General features: G+C 42.7%; 1 protein-coding gene across 2 annotated transcripts in view; it reads left to right on the top strand.

Moving 5' to 3' along the window:
- Positions 1-23,614, top strand: part of chchd3a (coiled-coil-helix-coiled-coil-helix domain containing 3a) — a 67,749-nt gene extending 44,135 nt beyond the window's left edge. For both annotated transcript variants that reach the window (XM_054624617.1, XM_054624616.1), the window contains 3 exons: positions 6,346-6,416; positions 19,368-19,503; positions 22,943-23,614. In XM_054624617.1, coding sequence (XP_054480592.1) covers positions 6,346-6,416; positions 19,368-19,503; positions 22,943-22,966 — 231 coding nt within the window. In that variant the 3' untranslated portion in view covers positions 22,967-23,614. The remainder of the gene's footprint in view (positions 1-6,345; positions 6,417-19,367; positions 19,504-22,942) is intronic.
- Positions 23,615-24,040: the final 426 nt, after the last annotated feature.

The raw sequence follows: 24,040 nt of genomic DNA, 5'->3' as shown, positions 1-24,040 counted from the left end.
GCCCCGACTCACTCCATGTTCTCTTCAACGCGAGTCCAGCAGAATACCAAAACAACGTCATGAGTGGCATGTTCTGTTCCTGTGTACTCACTGAAATGCTCGCTTGGTTAATGGCGTCCACTTCAGATGAATGAGCTCCATACATTCTGTATTAGACAGTAGAGAGAGAGCTAATTTACAGGGAAGATACAAATAAGGACAAGTGTGTATGAAAGTAGAAGAAAAAAGAGGTTATCTCGGTCCGGATTAAATTGACCCTTCGCTAAGCCCCTCCCTAGAGAGGCCACTGTCCAATCCTACATTAGCAGCCCTAAGTTGTTTAGCAAAGGGTGAATTCAACCATTTTTTAAAATTAATTTCTAATGTGAGAACATTTTGGACTTTCAGACATAATGAAACAAAATTCGCTTCGGTAACAAATGGAGAGAGGAGAGGGAACGTTTAATTGACTTTTGATCTGACAATTTTAAGAAGACACTCTAAAAGTATTTCCTGATAAGATGACAGAGAGGATACGTGAGAACAGGACAGCCCCTCTGCAAACCAATCAACTGCAAGTATAGAAAGACGCAGCTCACGTTAGTGACGTCGACAGGACGTCAGTGTAGTGCTATTGTCCGCTCGCATAATTACAACCTGAAACCAAAGCCAACCGGGTCAAATGTATAGAATGTCACGAAGAAGCAAACCTTAGTCCCCCAATCATGGGTCCAAATTTGTGTCTTTTATTTTCAGTTTAAATCAATATTATTGTTATATCTTTGGATTGTAGACTGTTATATATAATATAGAGCGCAAAAGAGACATTAAAAGACACGACTTTAAATTTAAATTGTCATGGGCATTTTCCCCTCATCACCACATCATAGCTGATTTAAATATTCATGAGTAATGGCCTGTGAAAATAAACTTTTGAACATGCATAAAATAAACTATTAAACTCGCTTAACTTTAAGGAATATAAGGAAAAATATGTGGCCATGAAATAAATCACGACGTTGTTGACCAGTTTCAAGTGAACAAGGCTCCAGAGATTTCACTTGGAGTGCACCTCTAGCCTAATATTATCTCACATGGCGTTCTTCACCCTCCCTCCGTTTACCTCAGGATTCCCCCAGCATCCCGCACACCAGCACAAAGAGGCACCATAAGAGAGAGAGAGAGAGAGAATATAAGTCTGATATATATTACACGTCTGTTCCAATCCAACATAGCCATTCATCAGAGGGGCTTCCAGTGACAGGCCATCACCAGCTCAGCCTGCTGCCTCTGCTGCTGCCGCTCATTGGGGCCACAGCTACCAAATAGCCCCTGAAAACAATATCTATATATTTATTACATTTTCACTCAATACCTGCCCTGCTGTAAAACAATCTCATATTTAACAATCAACTTGCCCATGTTTTTTTTCTTCTTTTTTTGTCAAGCGTGTCTTTTTCCAGCCCTCCCTCCTGGCCACATCTGTCTCTCTATATCTCTGTCTTTCTTAGATGATTTTTTTTCCTTTTTTTTTTCTTTCCTCCATGCCTCAATTTTTTTTTTTTTTTTTTTTATATACAGAAAGGATTTTTTCTTCCAGATTTTTTCTATCTCTCTTTTCGCCTTGTATATCGATGAAATTGGATTTTTCTGCTCTCCTATGGAGGACAATCACTGCAGCAATTGCCATCTCATAGCAAAGCACCACAGCACTGTGAAAGGAAGACATACAGAGGAAAGAGTATTAAAAAAACAGTAATAGCTTCTATCTCTGTCTCTGAATTGGTGTCTTCATCTCCCCCTCGGTTTCTCATTCCTCCATCCCTCTCCATCTCGATCTTTTGCCCTCTATCTCTCTCTCTGAACACTGGAGCTCAAACTTTAAGTAGATTTTGCTTGGTTTTTGTTAAAAAATGTAAACAATTCAAAGAATTACCATTGTTCCTTGCTTGTCTTGTTGCCGTATTGTAGCACTAAAGACGTTTTTATATTTTCTGTCTCCCCATGAGGCGATCAATGTAGTCTCTGCTAGTTGTATAACTGGAGACCCAGTAATCCGGAGTGAAGACATGACAGAGTGCTGCAGTGTTGAATTATTGTGTCTGAGACCGTTCGCTTTTATAGCCGCATGATGGGATTCACAGGGATTTAACGGGAAGTCTTTTCAAGGAATGGTGATTTCACAACAGCAGAGCGGCACATTCGTTTATGTAAAAAATAAAAAAAAGCAGTAACGCTCCACAGGCCAAAACAACATTACTGGGATACAACTTTTGAATTGTCAGCTCAAAGGGCTCATTTTTAGTAATAAAAATGAAACGGAGTTGTTGATTCAAATAATGGTCAGTTTCTAGGCCATAGTTATGGGTGGAATAATGTATTGGTCAGCATTATATTGAAAATAGTTAATATTTTTCCGTCCCCAGACTTGGAATACATTCCACAGTGATTTGCAAGAAAGGTGTTGTAATGAACTAAACACTTTAAATTGCCCTTATACATTTACGGAGTAACAAACATAATGGTAAATGTCCTTTTTTTTTTTCCTGCCTTTTTGCTGACAGTTAGATGAGATGATTGACAGCACTCTCACATCTGTACATTTGAAGCGTCAGTCTGTTAGCGTAGCTTAGCACTAAGGCTGGAAACGGGGGAAACTGATATGAAAATCTGTGAGGTTGCCAGGCAACCAGTGTTTTTTCTGCACTCTTGTTTTCCCTTCGAATTTGTCCACCTGACATCCCTTCCTAAGTACCTCGTGCCGAGACATTAGCTGTTAGCTAACCAGTAATTGGCCGATTTTCAGTGTGCGAGGGTTTGTTGAGTGTCTGGTCGGGCCTTCTTTGCGTCCATTGACTTTGTTTGCGATCCCCGCCTCTAACATCGGCCTTTCCTTAGAGATGACTGTAGGCATATTTAGTTACCTTTGACTAAAGAAATGTGTATAAAGGATACAATAACCGTTCAACGGCCTCTTTGCTCTCCTTATGAGCAAGTTGCACACAGCAGAAGTCTCATTTACTCCAGCTCCGCAGAAGCGTAATGTCGTCCATGGTGGGGTTTCTCCCCATTTCCGCCCTCCTGCTCGGCGGCAGATAAGAGAAAGAAGCCATCAGTACAGGGAGTTATTTGTTTTACTCATTAAAAATTCGAGGCTTTTTCTCTAAATTGAGCGGGGAGCCTGCGTTGCGGTGCAGCTTCTATCTTCTCCATATCGCTGCAGTGCATTAGCAGTAATGACTTAATTTGTCTGTGACACCCCCCCACCAGCATTTTGTTTGGCTCCAGATGAGCTAAAAGACCCGGTGGAAAGCAAATAGAGCAAACAGGACGAAAATAAACAGAAAGCACTGTTTTGGAGGTGGATTGCACACGGGGTATACACAGAAGAATGTCCTTGTCGCTACAATTCCGTTCATCCATTGGTGAGGAATCGCTTGACAGCATTCAAAAAGCATCTCTCTGTAAATCTAAGAACAAGGTTATGTTTTGCAGCCTCTTTTAAAAGATTTTATTTTGGTCCAGGGAGGAATGTTTTCAACCAAATTGAAAGTAGTCTCTCCTCTCCGGGCTAACAAAAGGTCAGGGCTACTCTCTTAATCAGTTGGGGCAACGGCAGGAAATCAGGATTTGACACCACTCAGTAATCACACAAATTACACTCTTCTCCACTCTCTCTGGTGGTGAGTGAGGTTTTTTTTTGTGTGTGTGCGTGTGCGTGTCATTGTTTGAAGCCACCAGGACAGGTGTAGATAATCTGGCAGCATGTTAGTACCTTGTGCGCGCAGATGTCAGCGTGAATGCACATGCAAAGTTTGTGTGTGTGTGTGTGTGTGTGTGTTGGTGTGTGTTGGTGTATTGTGAGTGGTCCTGCAGTCATTGTCACACATGGCCTTTTGCCCTCCAGTTGGATTACGGTGCTGATTAGTGCCGGCTCGGCCATTTAGGGAGGTATTATTACCTTATACTTAGTATTCTAGACAGAGACCCAAATCCTTCTCTTTCCGACTCTCTCTTTCTCTTCCAATGGCTCAATCCGGGCACCCAGGAGAAGTCTTATTCTTGCCTCTTTAGCAGCCCCGAAAATCTCTTTTTAGTCTTTTTTTATCTGTGAATAAGCTTCTCTTTTAAATCCTTTTTCCTTAGCTCTTGACAGTTTCTTTGTCTACGCCGAAAAACCACTTGATTCAAGGCCAAGAGGGCACAGATACAACAGGAGCTTACAAGTTAGCTCTTAAACTTTGGGCATACTTCTTTATTGTGTTTTACATACAAACTAATATCTGCCTGGGGGACTGCTGCAGTGGGTAGGTTAAGTATTAAGCTCCCTATTTGGTTTCCACACTGTTGTTTTATTCATTTCATGCAGGATCTTTGTTTTTGTCACTTACAACCTGCAGATTCATGCCTGACTGTGTATCCTGGAAATGTAAGGGGAGGTTCTTGGAGTTCATGTCTTCATTTTTACTCATGGGACCCGATAGGCATAAATCATTTCCAATCAATTAAACTTGACACACGTGGACTTGAAACATCTCAAGAGAGATCAGAGGGGGAAAAAAAAAAGATCTGATACATTTTATGTGCGTTGCAAAGGATCAAGATATGTTTTCAGTCCAGTTCCAAACATATACTATATATGAAGTATATATTATAGAGACTATCTACAAATCTAAAAACACATTTTGCAATGTTATGGATAGCAGACTGCATATTATTGTAAAAAAAAATCACATCTGGTTTTAATCACATCTGTAACTCTACAGAATGTGAACAAGTAAAGGACTGTGAACCCAGTGCAAACCCTCAGTGTCCATCCTAATGAAGAGAACTCAAATCTGTATCAGACCTTTTGTCACAGTTGTCATGTCCCATCTTCCTTTAGCTCTGCATCGCACATCTATTGATCTTCTCAGCAGCGCAGTTCATTCCCATTGATCTTCTCTGAACTATGATGAATGTCCGGACTGCTAGAAGGTTAAGTCTGGGCAGATGGGACCAAGATACTCACATTTGTCACATTTTTCTAGTGTATCTGTAATTTATGCAAGATACATTTAAGGGTCTGGTGTCCAGTGAATGTAAGGACGATTGGTTGGCTTGTCCTCGATTCTGTGTGCTTTTATCACGACGAATTCTCAAGGATAATTGTTCCTCTTTGCACCAATGCATAGATAGGATAGAACTAGTTTTAAAATGAAATTGTTAACCTTGAAAGTCTTGGTTAAAACTTCTGCAGAACCATCTTGCAAAACCAGTGTCCTCTGCACTAAATCAAACGCCTTAATGTTCTTAATGTACTTTTTTTTGTAAACTTTGTGAAGATCTGCTTTTGAATTTTGCTAATTATAATCTCAGAGATCTTTAGCACAAAATCTCTAATCTGTCTGATGTGTGAAGAAAATGATTCTTTTTTTTTATTATAGTTATTTTGGCTTGGTGTGAGCATTACTTTCTAAATGAATGTATTATTAAGTAATATTATTATAAAAGTGGAGTATTTCACAGGAAGGCGTTTGAGACATTGCCTGTTTTACACCTGGATACAAACCTCATGCGACTCTCAATCAAGCCATCCATCAAACTTAACAATCTCCCAGCATTTGATCATAAATGTGCACGACAGCCGCTGAGGGATGACAACACAGATCTTCCTCGAGTGGTATAAACGGTGGAGGAGCTGTGTTATATAGCCGTGTTTGAGGAGGTAATTCGGGGCTGAGGGGTCCTGCTATGGGTTCATTTGCTATGGGTCACTGGGGGATTTGGACTGCTGGTCCGTACGCTGTTGACTAGCGGCCCCTCTGACCTTACAGGATTGCTGCCTGTTATTACAGCGGTCGTTCGTGAGGGGAGAAGCTCAAACGCACACATAAACTCACAAATACCCATAATTCACACACTCGCACAGAGAGGCAAACATACGGGCACACACCAAACCGAGTAGACCAATGCCAATATTTTTCACAGTTGCAGACTTTATTTATCCAAGCATACACTTACAACCTGTAGACATTACATATCACGAAACTAGCTTCCAAGTTGTGGACAATAAGCCCAAGTGGTAATAGAGCTGTGCCCCTAATATCCCTCTCCATAAAGCTTTAATGGAGTTTGAGTGATGGTAGATGAGGCAGGGCTGTGTAGGCCCGGCTGCACAGCAGGCAGGACCGTATCAGATCTGAACTGTTACGAGGTGTCACTTTGCCGAAATGTTTTCTTTTTCCTAAATACCTTCAACCTGAAAAGCAAGGATGATGTGTGTTGATGATAAATTGGATATACTTTTTATTTAAGAGGTTGCGATCACATTTCCATGCATTTATCTCACTTTCTGGCTTTTTTTCTCCCCCTGTCTCTCTGCAGAGTGCTCAGTTCTACAAGGTCACCACAGAGAACTACCATAAAGCTGCCGACCAAGTGAACGCCAAGTTCAAGTAAGTTTAGACGCAGTCAATCCAAAGTAGATAAAAGGCTATAAGTCACATACCGGTTTAAAGCTCCTCTAAACATTGAACTTTCATTGTTGCTTTTTATGATTTTTATTGTTTTTTTGTCATGCATTCTAGGTTTTGATTTTATCATATTGGGTGAGCTCCATGTGTGTTATCTATAATGATGCATTTATGAAGATTAGAGGTCCATGTGGACCAGTGAATACACAATTGAATCATGCTAGCCAAATTCTAACCGATGTCTTTCAATCAGGATCACATTAGCCCGGTCCATTAGCTGATGTTGATGATGTGGCTCACTGATAAGCCTGATCTCATGCTAATGATAGCTGACTGGGTGTTCCTGGGCTATGTCTTCGAGGTTAATTCTTCAGTAAAACTTTTATCTTCAGCTGGACCTGGGTCAAACCGGATTATCAAATCATTTGTAGCAGTTTTGTAATACACTGGAAGCATTTCCCACATCAAGACACAAAGTATAAGATAACCTCTGTGCTGCAGAAAGGAAGTATACATCCGCCTTTAAATATTTTTACTAATTTCCCTCTCTTATATTGCTATATTGCTATATTGCACGGATTTCTTTTTGCATCTAACTTAATCCAAAGTGCATTATAGCACCATGAGTGAATGTAGGGTCCTCACTGTTGCTCTGAATACATGTCACAGCCACACCTTACTGTGAAACAATGGTTACTTCAATGAAGTCATTAGCAAATTAGGTAATAATAATAAAGCAGTCATGGATGTAATGTGCACGTATATGTAACTCAAGAAGATGCAGAACCCTTCCTTACCCGTGTTCCATCTGTCTTCTTAATAGGAGGCCATTAGGCTCCATAGTAATGCAGGAAAAGTGGATGAGGAGCCTGCAGGAGGTGGGGCAAGAACGGGCCCTGGCTCTGAGCTCTCCTCCAGGGAGGCTAGGCTAATTGCGTTAGCTTGTCATTAGCCAGCGCTAACACTGGGATCATTGTCTCCCTCAGAAATGCTGGAAACTGATTAGCCTAGCCCACCGGGGGTTTAGCGCTAGACTCGTGGAAGCCGGAGCTGAGACTTCCCAAATCACATTAAAGGAAAAAAAAAAAAAACTAAAAAAAAAAACTGGAATAACATTAGTGCCAAATGACAGCGCTAACTGCATGCGAACGTTGGACTAACGTGCGGGTAGTCATGTGACACAGGCCTCTGCATTGAAGAGCGGTGATTGGCTGATTGGATTATATAGGAGGTGCATTAGCAGGGCTGTGACTGGATTACAATTGTGGAAAGGTAGAGGGGGGATCTGTGTGTGTGTGTGTGTGTGTGTGTGGGGGAGTATGTGTGTGTGTGTGTGTGTGTGTGTGTGTGTGTGTGTGTGTGTGTGTGTGCGTGTGCGTGTGTGTGCTAATGAAATGGCGGGAAGCTCTGGTGTTACAAGACAGGGGCAGGAATGCATTGAGGGGATCAGAGCAGAGGGTTAATTGGATCTAACAGGGCGTGTTTGGCCCATCTTTGTTTATGTGTGTGAGCTCATGTGTGATGGTGTATGTTTGTATGCACTCATATGTTGAACATAATGCGTGTGCCTTTTCTCGTAGCTCTCTCTCTCTCTCTCCTCCCTCTCTCTCTCTGTTATGACAGAGACCGTGCAGAGATAAGATGCTATCTGTGCCCTCTGTTGAATAATAACAGAAAATGGTGTTTTTTTTTGTCTCACACAGGGCTTTTGATTTCCTCAAAGTTGAAAATGTCCCCCAGAGATAAAAGCAAAGCCGGGGCCTTATCCATACTTGATAGAATTAGCATTTGATATGTTAATGTGAGTATGTTATAAAGTGTGGGAGATGACATCTTTCTTATTAGAATGTCTTCATTTCCCCACTCTAGCTCATGTCAGTGCCGCGGTAAAGAGAGCGATCGTACTCCAGGCATTGATTAGTGTTAGGGCTGATTTAAGGATACGGTTTATTATAAGGGACCCCGAGGATTCTGCCCGTCAAGGGTAATATCTGCATGTGTGATTTTTCCAAGTTTTAATGAGGGCTGTTGGGTGGTTTGTCTTTACCATTTGATGTCGGACCAGTTGGGAATGTAAAGGATGTCCATCGGAGACATTCGGATCATGAAATCGGGTCTCAAGAGTGGATGGGAATGTAGGTGCCACAGTAATGTGCAGCACCTGTTCTTGTTATGGCTCTTTGGGGTTGATGCTCTTGAATAACCAACATGGGAAATAATTACTCTTGATTTGAAACAGGATCGTGACAATAGATTCTAAGCATAAACAAAAACCATTAAGTTGAATTACACTGTGTCACTGCCTTGAATATGTTTCTCTCTCCTATCAGTAATATTCTCGCCTTTTTATGTAAATGTAGTCCCGTTATAGTGTGTGATATACACATAAGTTAACCATACGGTTTACAAAGAGGCTTCAGCAAGGAGCCAGTGTCCATATTTTCCATTTATCGCAGTCTGATCATTTTCCTTGGCGATGTTGAAAGAAATAAATGTATGTGTGAAAGGTAGGTACCCAAGGGAGAGCAGGGTGTGTGTGAGTGTGTGAGTGTGTGTGTGTGTGCGTGTGCGTGTGTGTGTGTGTGTGTGTGTGCGTGTGTGTGCGTGTGTGTGTGTAGTTGTTTGCGTATATGTGCCGTACAGCTGTTTGCTGCCGTTCTCCTGCAGTATTCCCACCAGAGTTCTCAGAGTTTTTCTGAGAATGATGGAGCTATCCCAACCGGAACGCTACTGCATCACTGCGACCTCATTACAACAACACGCACACACACACACACACTCACACACACTCACATACATATATATATTTATATCTGTATATATGAAAAGACACACATATTTACATTCCTTTACACTCTCCCAGCTGTAGTGTTTGAAGCCAGAGCAATACTAACATGAGAAAGAATCCATCTCCTCTCTACATTATGCTTCAAAAACTTGTGCCATGACGAACTTAACGTTTTAGAATATAAATGTACTCCCCCACAATATGATGGACACATGAACAATATCGTCTAAAGTGAGGAACAAATACTGCACCGCCACTGTAACTAAAGCCCCTCGAGTGTCTGAAATTGTTGCCATGAATCATAAACTGCAAGCTATCAACCTGCTCCGGTGTACAGCTCTTCCACATATACGTAAATATACACAACATGTACCAGATAATGTAATGACGCGGTGTGTTAGACATGCACGTACACATAACGCCAAAGCTCTTATTCACTTTCCCCCGTGACACTGACTGTAGATAAGAGTTCCCAGTTGCCTGTGAGAAGGAGACTACTGTATCTCTCCCCTGCACCTGATTTATATCCTGCCACCTTCACCAATAGTTGTTTATCCAAGTCTGATGCATTATCACACTGTCCAGCACTGAATGTGTGACCTTTACTGCACCACATGTATGTAAGAGTGCGTGTGTGTGCGTGTGTGTGTGTGTGCTTTCGTGTGTGAGAATGAATGCATTAGAGTAAGCTCACATATATGCATGTGGATATCTGCTTTTGTGTGTGTGCATGTGTGCGCTGCAGTGACCCAATGGGGATTTAGTTTGAAATGCAAGCTGACAGGCATGAAGGGAAATGATAGATGTGAGATTATGCCAAAAGATGGAATGGGGGAATGAAAGAAACAGTGGCGTGGTCCTAAACCCCCTGTCAGTGCTAACCTTTGGTGGAGGCTTTGGGCTTCTTTGTTGGAGCAGGTCACTCTGTGTTTGTCCGGGGTCCCTGCAGGATTGAGATGGGGACGGGGGCATTTAGTATTGGTGAATGGTAAGAGCCTGACAAGGCTGTGCAACGCTGAAGGATTGAGACCATCATCTCTTATGTCTCCATCTCCCGTCAAAAGGTCTCAAAAACTCAGATTTCTCTTAGCTTCCTGCCCCGATGGTGACATTTGTGATAAGATCATGAAAAGGCAGTGCGTTTTTACCCTTTCAGGTTAGTGACTCAGAGTGCACGTGGTCGTAGAAGCCAATCATGTTTTTGGTCCCCCCCCCCCCCCCCTCCCAAAAAAAACAGTTGGCCATAGAGAATAAAATCTCATTTTAGTCTGTCACTTCACTGTCACTGCTCTCCTCCCTCGGGCTACACACTCATTCCCATTGTCTGTTGTTTATTTATTTATTTTATCTCTTTTTGAATAAATCTTTTTTTAATTTAATCCAGTTGACAATAACAGCCGCCGCAGTCCTCGCCTCGTCTCTCCGCGCACGCACACGCAGAGGTGGAATGAGGAGGCGTGGAGCAAAACTTGTTGAATGTAAATGGCTCGTTGTTGGTTTTTTTTTTTTTTTTTTCTTCATAACGCGTGTGTGCTGTACTGCCTAGGTCAAGAGACTTCTCCTCCATATCATGTGGGAGAAAGTAGATCCCACTCATCCTTCTTTCAGCCCATTTTATCCATAAACATTTCAGCTTCAACGGTTTCTCTTAACTGCATTAACACAATATTATCAGCAAGCTCTTTAGTAATGAACTTGCTTTAAGTGAAGTTTTTAGTGCAGCGAAACTGCTACTTTGTTTTAATTATAGTAAAGAAAGATTATGGTCAAGTTATCCCTAATTGTGTCATTTAAGTTTAAGACCACATTTTAGTCATTTTCTACAAACCATTACGTTCTTAGCACAAAGGTTTTGGACACAAAATCAGGAAATCCCGTGCAACCCTAATGCAATCCAACACATAGTCCTGCAAGAAAAAGCATTGCAGGACTATTGCGTTGTGCATTTGTTTTATCTTCCACATTACTGAAGAGGATAAATACGCTGGAGAAAATCCAGCCGGTTTCCTGCTAAATCCACCCTGCTGCTAAAAAAAAAAAGTAAATAAGGTGTAGAAGCTCTCCATTTCCTTGGCAGTGCTCCTGTTTGTTTATGTGAATAATACTGACGTCCCCAAAATTAATCAAGTCGTGATTTATTGATGTTTAATCGCGCCAAGCAGCACTTTTAATTACAAAAAAATGAAATGACAGGAATTCATTCGGTAGTAAAGTTATTGCAAAGTACTTCAGTCCCAGTGGTAGACGTGGTTTTTCCTCTAAAGTTGTCGGCGGCGGCGCGGCGAGGCAGCAAAGACTGAGCAGCGTTTTGACCCCTCTGTCAGGTGAGGGTGAACCGCGGATCTGTCGCTAGGCAACCCCGGGCGCAAGGACAAGATGGTGGTCAGCCGAAGAGACAGAAGTCAATAACTCCCCTAAAAGCTGTTCTTTCGGCCTTAAGAGCTTCGCTGTGCTGGCTGTAAAAAAAGCACACGTGGTTCTCGGCACCTGCGTGGGAGCGTGCACACACACACGCACACACACACACACACACACACACACACACACAAACGATGCACATTCACACCTTTTAGTGGCTGATTTAGTGACTTTGCTGCATTTGGAAATGGTTGGGAAACCCACTCACAGCTTTTATTGCTTTTCTGTATTCCGTGGGGCTTTTTTTTTTTTTTTTCATATAGTGAGCAGCGCAGTGATGGAACACAAAAAGATGTGACAGTTAGTGTTTCTTGGATATGCAGCAAATGTCCAGGGCATATTTACCAACCACAACTGGTGGATGAACCTTGGGATTTCACGGCATCTCACGCAGATAGCGAGCCCTGAATTGTGAAAGCCTATCAGCTGTATGTTTGATGCATGTTTCAGACATGTTGGCTCTTCTTCTGCTTGGGGCCGGAGACCAGTCCCCCTTGTTCGAGTGTGTATGAAGAGGGGTTGGAAAAGGACACGCTCTCTGCTCACTTACCAACAGTGTTTTCTGTCTTAATTCAAACCTCTCTCTCTCACTCCCTCTTTCTTATCGTCTGCTTTTTTCCTCCCTCGCTCACTCAAACACTCTCTCTCTCTTTCTCCATTCTTGAGTAGTCCTTTCATCCCTCATGCTTTTCTTGATTCTCGGTCTGTTCCTTCCCTTCTCTCTCTCTCTCTCTCTCTCTCTCTCTCTCTCTCTCTCTCCCTCCATGTCTCTCTCCCTCTCTTATTTAATCTCTTATCCATGCTGATGGATTTCACTGCAGGGGGTCACTCAGGTCTGCTTTTAAAAAGCAGCGTGAGCGAAATGTGTGTCATTTTTCTCCTTAACTGGATCATTTGTATTTATTTGCCCCCCTCGGTACTGACGCCTGCCTTAACTAGAGAGAACATGAGGGCTTTTTAAGGCGGAACCAGCACCCACCCCTTAACCCTATTAACCCCTAAGTGGACCCAAATGATGATAAATAGAGAATGTGGTGATTTGGAACTCAATCTGGTGGCAGACAGAGTGTAATCCATACTGTCGATGGAGCTACAGTAAGTGTTGTAGATGTATGAAGGCGAAGGAGATAGTCAGAGATACGGGGAAGATAAATACTGGCAACATGTGTGAAATCTGACTAAATTAGCCATAAAGTAGCTTCTACCTGTTTTTGTGGAGAGCCTATTTATCTTAATAGAATGAGTCTATTAGTAAAGTCATGTGGCTACTTCTTGGACGGGATTGCTTGCTTGCTTATTGTTAAAGATAGATGCATTTTGATTCCTTACGCTCTGACAAAAGCTCTGTAGGGTAGAGAAAATAGATGAAAGAACCTTATTTATTTTTTACATTTTTACCAAAATATGTCTTGTTTACTTATACTTTGATCAACAGAATTATTTTGGTGTCTAGAAACCACCGAGCTGCTCCTTTCTTTAATGATAACGTATAGAAAAAGTATAGTTTGGGTATTGGTACCAGCCCTTATAGTATTATTGGAGCACTAGTGTCGAAAGATCATCCATCCTTAGCGTACACAAACACATTATCCAATCCACCAGTGATGGAAACACATTTATATCACTTTCATTATGCTATCGCCCCGGCAACAGCCATCGCCTTTATGTTTTGGGGTTGTACGTCCGTACGTCTGTCCTCCTGGCCTTTCCTCCCACTCTCATGAGCGTGATATCTCAGGAACATCTGAAGGTTATTTCTTCAAATCTGGCACAAACGTCCACTTGGACTCAAGTACGAACCGAGATTTCTGAAATCAAAGGTCACTGTGACGTCATAATACACGTTGTTTTTTTTTTGCCCATTATTCAACATAAAGGATAAGATCAGATGATGAAGTGATGACAATTTGGATAGACATTAATGTAAACTGCAACTTCAGTGGTTGGTTGAGGCATGCAACTGCAAGGCGGTAATTACGTTTCTTAAGCTGTTTGCAGCTTGATTGCATATTTATTGTCCATCCACTGCTTGCTATGTTTGTATATTATTGGAAGATAGCTGTGCTCTGGCAGTTGGAGTGAAAAGTTTTACAGCAATCCTTCTGGAGCCAATTATGCAATCAATAATTCGATAATATCGATAGAATGGAGGATATCTCTTTGTCCGTACACCTGCCTCTTCATTTGGCCTCTCCTGTGTGAATCTGTGCGTCTGTGTCTTCTGTTCTGGGTTTTAATGCGTCTCAAATTATGATAGATGAGCGTACATGTTTCCAGATGTGTCTCACACTTTGCTCAACTATCCAAGCATGTTGCGCCCTTAACAGAGATCTATGAATGTCATGCCGGTGCACTGGATCTACATCGTTACAGCAGATGGTAGTCATGGTCAACATATGTTGCTTTTGAAAAAAAAAAAATGTTCTGACACTGTTCCCCCGCTCAGTCTATTGGCATAACACATGCATATTGTATGAAAATCCCAAGATCGATCTGAATACGTGCTACATGCAGTCAATATGTCCTTTGAAGAATGTAGCCGTGGCAATAAACCGGAATATCGGAATATGTCCCCTCCATGGAAATGTGCTGACTTGTACTTGTGCTTGAAAGAAGGGATTGTATTAAATGATACAGGGACACCTTGAGGAGGGAGACAGACAGCGAGAGAGAGAGAGAGCAGGTAATCTGTTCTGCCTTATTACATGTTAAATGGGACACATTCACCCTCTCGTATCATTCCCGCCCCTCCTCTCAACCTCCTTTTTTTCTCTGTTCTCTCCTGAAGGAAAACTTTACAAAGGACGTGAGCAGAGAGTTTCAGCGGCGTTTCGTGGAGGGCTCTTCCTTCTGCCTCTCCTACATCTCCCCTTCTCCCCCTCTTCTTCTCTACGCTTTCTCTTCTGCCCTCTGTCTCACAGACACACACATTGTCCATCCCCCCCCTCTATGTCATATCTGTCCCCCTCCCCTCTGTCCTTTTTTCCATTCTCTCTCTCCCTTCCTTCCTTTGCGTTGTGATTTATGACGCGGAGCAGAGAAACTGTAATGTAGATATATAAAGCAGCCTTACTCCACCAGTTTATTCCTATCAATGGATCAAAGCAATAGAGTGTGTGTGTGTGTGTGTGTGTGTGTGTGTGTGTGTGTGTGTGTGTGTGTGTGTGTGTGTGTGTGTGTGTGTGTGTGTGTGTGTGTGTGTGTGTGTGTGTGTGTGTGTGTGTGGGTGTGTGGTGGGTGGGTGGGGTAGATAAGGTGTTGTTATGGAGACCTTTACTACTGATCGCACGAGGCGAGACCCCTATATGACTGTTTAGATTTACTGTCTCTGGGGTACAGTAGTGCAGCACACACACACACACACACACACACACACACACATACACATACAGTGCAAATAATAACCAACCGGCTAGATGTCTCTATTTGTTTCAGAGTCTCCCACCACATGCAGTTTTATTAAATATCCCATGAAGCTCTAGGGGTTGAAGGAGGGAATAAAGGAGAGAGGAATAAAAGGAAGATAGTAGATGGTTTAAAAAAGGGGGGGGGGGGGGATTTATTAGCAATGGCTGCTTCTATGACCTGTAGAATAATCTATACGAGAGCGGCAGTGTCACATAGACTTATATCACTGTGTTAGGTCAAGAGATTAATCCACGGGGTCAGGAAATAAAGCAAAAACTAAACTCTGCTGTAATAGAGTTCTGTTTTTCAGACTTTTCTCTGTTTAACTCTGCATAGTTTTACATCCTCAACCCCTCTAGAAAAGAAAAAAAAATCAAATTAACCAGTCTGAGAAGGAAAATTGCTATTCATCGACATGCACGCTGTGATAAGTAGCTTTCATAAAAAAGTGGTCAGAAGCAAAAAAGAGTTTGAGAAGCAGTTGTCAATACAAAGAGCTCTGGGTCCTCTTTTACCGACAACAGGAGCAATCACATCACAACTTGTGATGTGCTGCAAAACATTGTCAAAGTGCCTCAGGGTCTTCTTTTTCCATTTTCATTCAAACATCGCTATAAAAGAGGTTTTGCTTTTAGGGGAGTGATACTGTCTCCATGTGTATAAATACTTAACTGCTCAGGTTACGTTGGACCTGGATTATTCAAATGTATTTGACTACATTTGTAATTGTACCCTATGATTCTCACAGTGGAATCATATAATGTGTTTCTACTTTGCAGTGTTTTACTCCTGATAATAGATCTATCTAGGTCTGTTCAATTCAACATGAAGACTATAGCTCTGTAGGGAGGTATTGTTGATGCTTTGTAATAAAAAATAAAAAAAAGGATTTAAATCTCCCGAAGCTCACTATAAACTGAGTACAATACCTGAATGTATTTCCATAACCAGGCTGGAATAAGTTTGTGATTACCTCGGGCAAATAACAAAAATAAACAGCTAGGAAGTTTTGAAATGACCACAAGTTTGTTAGATGAGTATATTGTTTGCTCAGATATATATTTTTTATATTATTGCGCTAAAAATGGGTACATTTCATTTATTAAAGGTATAAAAAGGGTAATCTTCTATTGGTTATGGTTTATAGCGTATTCATGATATGACACGTTGTCTGTTTGTGACTCTGCTCCCCCTGCTGCATAGCACTACAGCAGCCAATGCGATAGTAAATGACATGAGGACTCCTAATGTAGAACTGGGGGGAGGGAGGGATGGATGGATGGAGGGAGGGAGGGATGTAGTCCTTCCCTACCAGCTCTGTGGTTGTGGTTGGCTGCGGGGACGTTATGTTAATCTTAATGACAGATGAGAGAGGATGCAGCGTGCCGCCACAGTGTGTGTGTGACAGTGTGTGTGACAGTGTTATTGTCTCCATGATAAACTCAACCACTGCCTCACCCCCTTTCCCCCCAGAGAGAACCAGAGAGCGGGCAAAAAATAGAAGTACCACTGTCTAGTTCCTCATCAAGCAATGCTCTTCATTTCCACTCCCCCCTTCTCCTCTTTCTCTCTCTCTCTCTCTCTCTCAGAGGCCATTACTGGTGATAAACACTGTGGTTTATATCAGCAGGATGCACCTGGTATTAACGCAAACGCTTAAAAAAGTAATTAGTGGGTGTATGTGGCTGCTCCCGTCCCTGTAGATGCCCATAGGCGGTGTAATAAATGAGCGCGGGGATCCATAGGAATAGGATGGCAGTGATTTCTGCTAGCACCGCTGTCATCGTTCAGTACCCCGACGCAGAGCAATGGCCTTGTCATGCCTCCTAGCAAATGACTGAATTTCTCCCCCAATGGATCCACAGAATGCAGAACCTCCTCCACACGCCCGGCAGCGAAATGTTCCGGTCTGCGCTCAAAGTGATAACACCTACCGTGGAATCTCCCAAAAAATGGTTTCACATTTTTGGGGAAATGCTCGTATTCACTTCCTTGCTGAGAGTTCGATGAGAAGATTGATAGCAGTCTGTGCAGTGACTATTTAAGTTACAACCATCAAACGGTCGTATTAAATATGGCTCCAAAGGAGACAAAGCCGTCCTACCAGCACCTCTAAAACTCTAAAATCAACGTTCAGTACCTGAAAAGAAGCCACTACGCTTGGCCAAAAAATGATCCTGCTCCTGGCTAAGCCAAGCTAACTGGATGTAGCTTCATATTTACCGTACAGACATAAAATAAGATAAGATAAGATGAAATTTAGGCTTACAGCAGCATATTTGCACACAAGAGACATAGTAGAAGAAAGACAAGATAAAAAGTATTATAAATAAGCAATAAAAAACAGTAGAAAATCAACAATAACTGAAATATTATATTTACAGACAGAAAAAAATATTTTAACTATTATTGCATTATTGACATGAGAGTGATATTGAGATTCTCTCCACTAGGCAAGAAAGCAACAAAGTGTGTGTCCAAATTGAGTCTTTTAGGTCTTGGTCGTATCCCTCTCTAGCTTTAGATGTGACATGTGTTCCCCTGTTTGGCCTCTGAGCCCTGCTTCTGATGGTGATTGATGGACTTCATTGATTAATCAACACTACAGTTGAAGGTGTGGAGGGCACCTCTCATGTTCACAAATTGTCACTGACCTGCACTGACAAGGACAACAGATTTTTTATTTTTTTCCCCGTCTTTCCCCAACAAATAAGACCATGTGGTGATTCACATATGTACACAGTGCGCCAGCCTCCTGCTGCATTGCACCCTGGGTAATGACCCATGCCGACCAATCCCCTGCTTTGTATCTGATGGGGGGGGGGGGGTAATTTCTCACTCCAGGGGACAAATCAAACATCTGATTCTGACTCCAGGGGCTCGGCTTCAACCCCGCAGTATTCCTTTGAGATTCTCCAGAGTTGCTGACGGGCAAAATCTCTTTCACACCCGTGCGAGCCGTTTAGTGAGGCAGATGGGGTGTCCTGGGCACTGGTGTGGACAAAACGATGACACCGCCATTAGCATAATAGCCCTAGCATGCACATGTGTCGTCGTTAGGGATTTTTATGGGCTGTGTGAGGAGACAGACAAAAGCAGTTAACATTGGCTAAGGCGCCGGCGCTGGTAGTACGTCCCACTGCTCCGACTGGCTAAATAAAGATCCAACACCTGCATACATCCGACATAAAAGTCCCCATTCAACAGCACTGAAGTTTAGCGTAGCATCTCCTTTTTTTAGAAGTGCTAGCATGTGGATCATACCAGCTATAAGACAGCAGCACTAAAGCTGTGGCAGACCTCAAGGACAGACTTGGGCATGCTAAGCTAGTGATGTGTGGCCCCATAACCAGACATATTTGCATTCACAGTCTGCAACAACAACCTCCTCGTGGATGCGAAAAAGATTGAATTTGCCATTTAGGCCACTCCAAGGTGACAGCTATGCAGTTTGTAAGTGGTTGACTCTGTAAGGGTGCCGTTCTGAATCAATGGATGGACTCACTGCTACCCAGTAGAGTGATCAATACTCTTTTCCGTGAGGTCTTTTTAAAGCGTGCTGTAGTGGTAAGAGAATAAGAACCAGGACTCATGTAAAAGAAAGAATACTTAGCGTGCCGGTAATTTCAACCTCATCATCATTATCATCATCATCATCACGTTGTAACAACTACGCCTTATTGCTTGTCTAGATTAAACCAGTGCTCCTTTCTTGTTTACTCTGCATTACACATTGATTTGCCGCGTTAGCTCCTCTTCCATGCTGTCTCCATAGCGCTGATGAATCTCTTCCTTTGCAGGCGATGAAGCCATTGTGGGAAGCGTTGTTTGACACCTCTTATTGTCCGTGTACCTCTCTGTGATGTGATGTGTGTGATGTAATACTCAACAATCTGCATGGTAACCATAGCGGGCTGTGGAGGCTGGATTGACCTTTTGACCTTCTTTACAGCAGATAGAGTAATGTTGATGGCTGCTGTGTAGCTCTAACGATACATTAAAATACATGACCATTGATATGTTTTCTGTAGTCTGTATCGCTCCTTGTTTTTCATTTCTATAGCTCATTCTCGTTCTGTCAGTCCCTCTGCATTGCCCATCCTTGCACATTTTCCATGTTGCCTTCATTTTCTGTCCACTTTTTTTGGCTTTTTTGGCTCTCACTCTCACTTTTTTTACGCTTTTATCCTTCCCCTTTAACTTTCATCCCATCACACATTTTTTTTTTCTCATGCTCCACCCTGGCTCTTGATTTTTAACACCATATCTCCCCCCCTGTTTTCACACTTTCTGTCTCTCCCCCTTTCTCACCCCCGCAGGCGGTATGAGGCGTATCCTGTGTGTGCAGACCTGCAGGGCCAGATCCTTGCGTGCTACAAGGAGAACGTTGGCAAAACCCTGAACTGCTCCAACATAGCGGCCCGTTATCTACAGTGTGTCAACAACTCCAAACAGGTGCGTGTTCACTGAATTAAGATTTTATCGTTTTGTCACATCTCTTGTCAACATCATTTGAAACGCTACACTGGCATCTTTTCCACATGCATGATATGTTTATGTGTCTCGGATGCTGTCAAGTGAAATGAATGAGCGTGTCATTGTGTCCAACTGTACTCTTTGCATGTGAGCAAAATACATAAAACTTCATTCTTATAAAATATTGTTGTTCTTCCCCTCTGAAAAGAATGACAAGTGTGTGCGTGCACCGTCATGGACAGATGACATGTAAGTTGCAGCACCTCCTAATCCTGCAGTGTAGCTTTCATTTGAATCGATGTGTGTGTGTGTGTGTTACAAAGTAGCCCCATGTGTGTGTGTGTGTGTGTGTGTGTGTGTGTGTGTGTGTGTGTGTTACAAAGTAGCCCCATGTGTGTGTTAGCTACAGCATACGTCATTGGGCTCGCAGATGTGTGTATGGTAGCCACAGTTTAGCAGCCATCCCCTTTTTAAATGTCTAAATGAATTAATGTAATATACACGCATACAACACTGGCAGCCATTTACATGTGGCGGCTCCTGGCTTTTAGACAGGAGAATGGAATTTCCACTGGGCAACTGGCGCCTGAATAAAGCTCCCTCTAAATAGCCGGTTTAAACCTTACGGCCTATTTCCATAATACCTGCTGACACAGGCGTTCCCCTGACTGTCTCTGTGTGTGTTTTAATGTAATAAGACCAAGGGAGTAGCCGCCGCTAGTTGGATACCATTGTCCTCTCTCCGTGCTCCCTCCTTTCATTGCCAAGTGCAAATGTTTTTCCGCCATCTGTCTCCCGCGGTCACACACTGTATGGTAATAGTAATGTCACTCAGGTTCGTATTAACTTGATTCCTCCTCCCTCACTTTGCAATATGTAACATCGCTTGGCTTCAAAAGGCTCAATTTACATTCATAGAGCTTTTCTATTAGATTTTTTTTTTCTTTTTCACAATTGCATTGTTTTGCGGGGGAAATGAAGGAAACTGAGTTTTGTGTCTCCCGCTCACTCTCATGGGGGTATTGGTATTAGATTTAAAAGTCAGATGCCGGCGGATTTTTAAGCTATACATCATGTAAATTGCACAATGTTTTATTCATCGGGGCGGATGTGTGCACGTGCATTTAAGACGGCTACCTGTAGCCTCGTCAAGATTCAGCAAGGGTGCGTTCACAGGCCGGATGCTGTTATGATCTTGTAAATTGTTTGGAAGCAAGCCTGAGACGATATGTTAATCCGCTTGTGTTTATCACCCCGCGGCAATCACTGCACACTCCTGTTCGTCTGCGCTTATCTGTGTGAGACTTGCTTTTAAAGTCATTAGATGCAACAAAAAAATAAAAAAAAACAGTTCTGTGATAAGGCTTTAAAGGAATAATATGCAGAATTACACAGCCGACAAAAAAAGGGGGGGGAGGAAGGAATGAAGTAGGATTGATATGAGCAGATGCAGCTTCACGATTAGGATGTTTACACGGCTTTATCAGAGCCGAGCAGGAAGCTGCACTGAGAACAAATGTCAAAGGACGTGACTTTGACCTCTGGAGGTCAGAAGATCCAAACGGCGCCAGTACCCGTCTCTCATCTCCACTTGAGAGCATAGGTCATGCAGTTTTCAAACAGCAAAAAAAAAATCCCCCCCTTCAAATCTTAAATTCCACTTAAAACTGTGGCACCATTGGTTAAAGATGGGGAAGATGTCCAAGACGCCATCTCACCGGGGGTAAAGCCCAAATCCCCCAAATCTCAGTTTTACAATATTGACGACTCCCCCCCCTTGACTGGAGTCAGCTGAGAGAGAGAGAGAGAGAGGTGTTGTCAGCCGGCCAACCTTTGTCACTGATATTTATTAGGCTTCTTATCGCCCCCGTCAGTGATAACATTTAAACCCACTTTTCGTTCTCTTTTGTGCCCTTTTTTGCCCGGACGCCATCCCTCCTTCTCTCCCTCCGTCCACTATCCCTCCATCCACCGTCCCATTCCTAATGCATTCAGCACTTAACAGGTCCAGCGATAGCAAACAGTGAGGTGGAGGCAGTCGAAGGACAGATAAAGTCCCCCCCCCCTTTTCTTTCTCCCTCTCGCTCTGAGTAAGAGTTTATCATGGAAGCCCATCTTTCCTTCCACTGCTTGCCTCCTCGTTCCATATTCTCGCCGCATGGCCGCGTCTCGCTCCCGATCTTTTTCCTTCCCCACTTCATTTTTTTTTTTTTTTTTTTAGACTGACCCTTCCATCTCCTTTTCACTCTCAAAGGGGCCCAGAGAGATCCCTGTTTGAGGTTTCAGAGGGTGTTATGTTTGCAAGGTTCAAAAAGAAAAGGGAGCTGGCTCATATAACTGTAACAACAGCATCTTAAGTATTGACATTTCAATCCTAATAGCTCTTGATAAAGTATATTTTAACGATTGAATTCATCCTTTCAGTGAATCTAATCTCAGAAAATATTCTGTTTTTGATTTCGTAGATGCGTTTTGGCCATCTGATAATTAGAGTTGGTGACTGAGATCTGAGAATACATAAATCGATATCGCACTGAGAAACACAAGTAGTTAAGACACCCATAGAGGTTTTAAAGAACCCCCCCCAGGTTAGCCACACTTACCTGGAAGGGTAAACAAATGTGAAGTGTGTGATACTGACCTGCTCATCGGAGTAGTTTAGGTGAGATTTCTATGAGATCACGTAGCTCCAAAAAGATATAATAACATAGTAATCAGATGTTGCCTAGTGCCCAGATCTCAGCACTATGGTACTGTAGATGCAATGCTTTCATAACCAATAGAAATAATAGAAGCCCAAGTATTTATTAAACTGGAATTATCCTTTTAGTGATCTCTTAAAGTCTGGAACTCAACCTGGATTTAACAGTTCAGGGTTGTGTGTTTGTGTCATTAATATTTTCAAATCTACTTGAATTCCTTTGCAGAAATGAAAGGAAACTGACATGGACTTACTGTATCTCATCCAAAGGCCCCAATTATTAAGTTGGTCAGTGAGGAAGAAGATGTTTTCCTTTCTCACTTCCTGTCTACGTAATCCTCTCCTTCATGTCCCTCGTTTCATCACCCTCTTTCCTTTCTTTCGCTCTTCTTCTTTTAGGCGGTTTTCATCCAGTGGCATCAGTTGAAATGGTTATTGACAGCGAGACGGGGAGTGCTGGGGATTTGTGGTTGCACTTATCGCTTACATGGAATCCTCTGCCCTCGGGTCTTTCTTTTTTTTTTTCTCCTCTTCTTCTCCAACTCACTCCATCCTCTCCACCCTTTTATTGTACTCTCAGGCCCTCCTCTGGTTTTTCTTGTCTCCTGTGAGGGACATAATGCATTTCTCTTCTGTTTGTTTGTCTATTTTTATTTTGTTTTATCACTCTTATCTCTCTAATGCACTTTTCTCTCTCTGTTTTTTCTTCTTCTGCAGAACAAGTTGAGGACCGGGGGTTAAGGAAGAGAGAGCGACTAGTTCATAGTGTGGGATTACTGATTATCAACCGACCGACAAACGTGAGGAATGAGTCGGCACCAAGACACACACCCTCAAAACCCCTGTGGAGACCCGAACCGGACCAGACTAGAGGCACAGATCACAGCACCCTGATAGAGAAATGGACACGTTATCCCCCTAGAGTCTTACCTCCTTCCCCCCTCCCTCTCTTACCTTTTGGCTATCTCTCCTGTGAGTGTGTAGGGAGGCAATGACGCAGTCTGCCATTTTGGAGAAAGAGCAGGGACTGACCGGACCCTGCAGGCCTGAGTTTGGCCCACTAGAAGGACGGTTAATATGAACCGGAACAACCACAAGAAAGTAATCCACCTCTGTTACATCTCCTCTCACTTCAATGCTAGGAAAAACAAAAAGTCTATTTTTCACTCCTAAAAAGTCAGTCCTATTTTGTTGTCCATAATTCATTGTTTTCCTGCTCCTAATGCACTATCCTGTACACAAAATACACATGTAAGCATCTGTTTAGCCGCCGCATCTGTTCATGTGAGTTTGAGTTGTGTTAATAATGTAACGATGTGCGTGTTGAGTTTTCATCCAGACCAACACACGTGACGATGTCTGATCACAGGAAATAAAAGACGAGAACGATGCAGGAACTGTTGTTGAACTTCTTCCTTCATGAATATTCAGTGCGCTCCGTCTCTTTCTCTCTCTTCTCTTCTCTCTCTCTCTCCCGTGTGTGTATTTTATGGTAATTACAGCGAGCATTGTACAACTTTGATGGATGCGTCGGCCCTCGTGTTGTCACGCCGACATTCTGCCAAACGGAGTGAGCAAGCCCAAGAGAGAGGGAGGACCGGAGTGCTGGGGTACCACCCGTCCCAGATGTTCTGGTTCATAATCTATCTCTCTCTCTGGTTCTCTAGCTGTCTGTCTTTCTTTATGAAGCTCTGTTGTGTGAATCGTCTGTGCGCTCTAGCTATTTAGCAAAAGAGGCGGGATCTCTCCTTTCCTCATCCCCTCATTGTCCCTCTTTCTTTTTACTTATGTACATCTGTCTGTCTTTCCCTCTCT

Source organism: Anoplopoma fimbria, chromosome 23, assembly GCF_027596085.1.
Source record: "Anoplopoma fimbria isolate UVic2021 breed Golden Eagle Sablefish chromosome 23, Afim_UVic_2022, whole genome shotgun sequence".
In the NCBI taxonomy this organism is placed as follows: domain Eukaryota; kingdom Metazoa; phylum Chordata; class Actinopteri; order Perciformes; family Anoplopomatidae; genus Anoplopoma; species Anoplopoma fimbria.
Note: the sequence above shows the minus strand (reverse complement) of the source record. Positions and strands in the feature narration are given on the sequence as shown.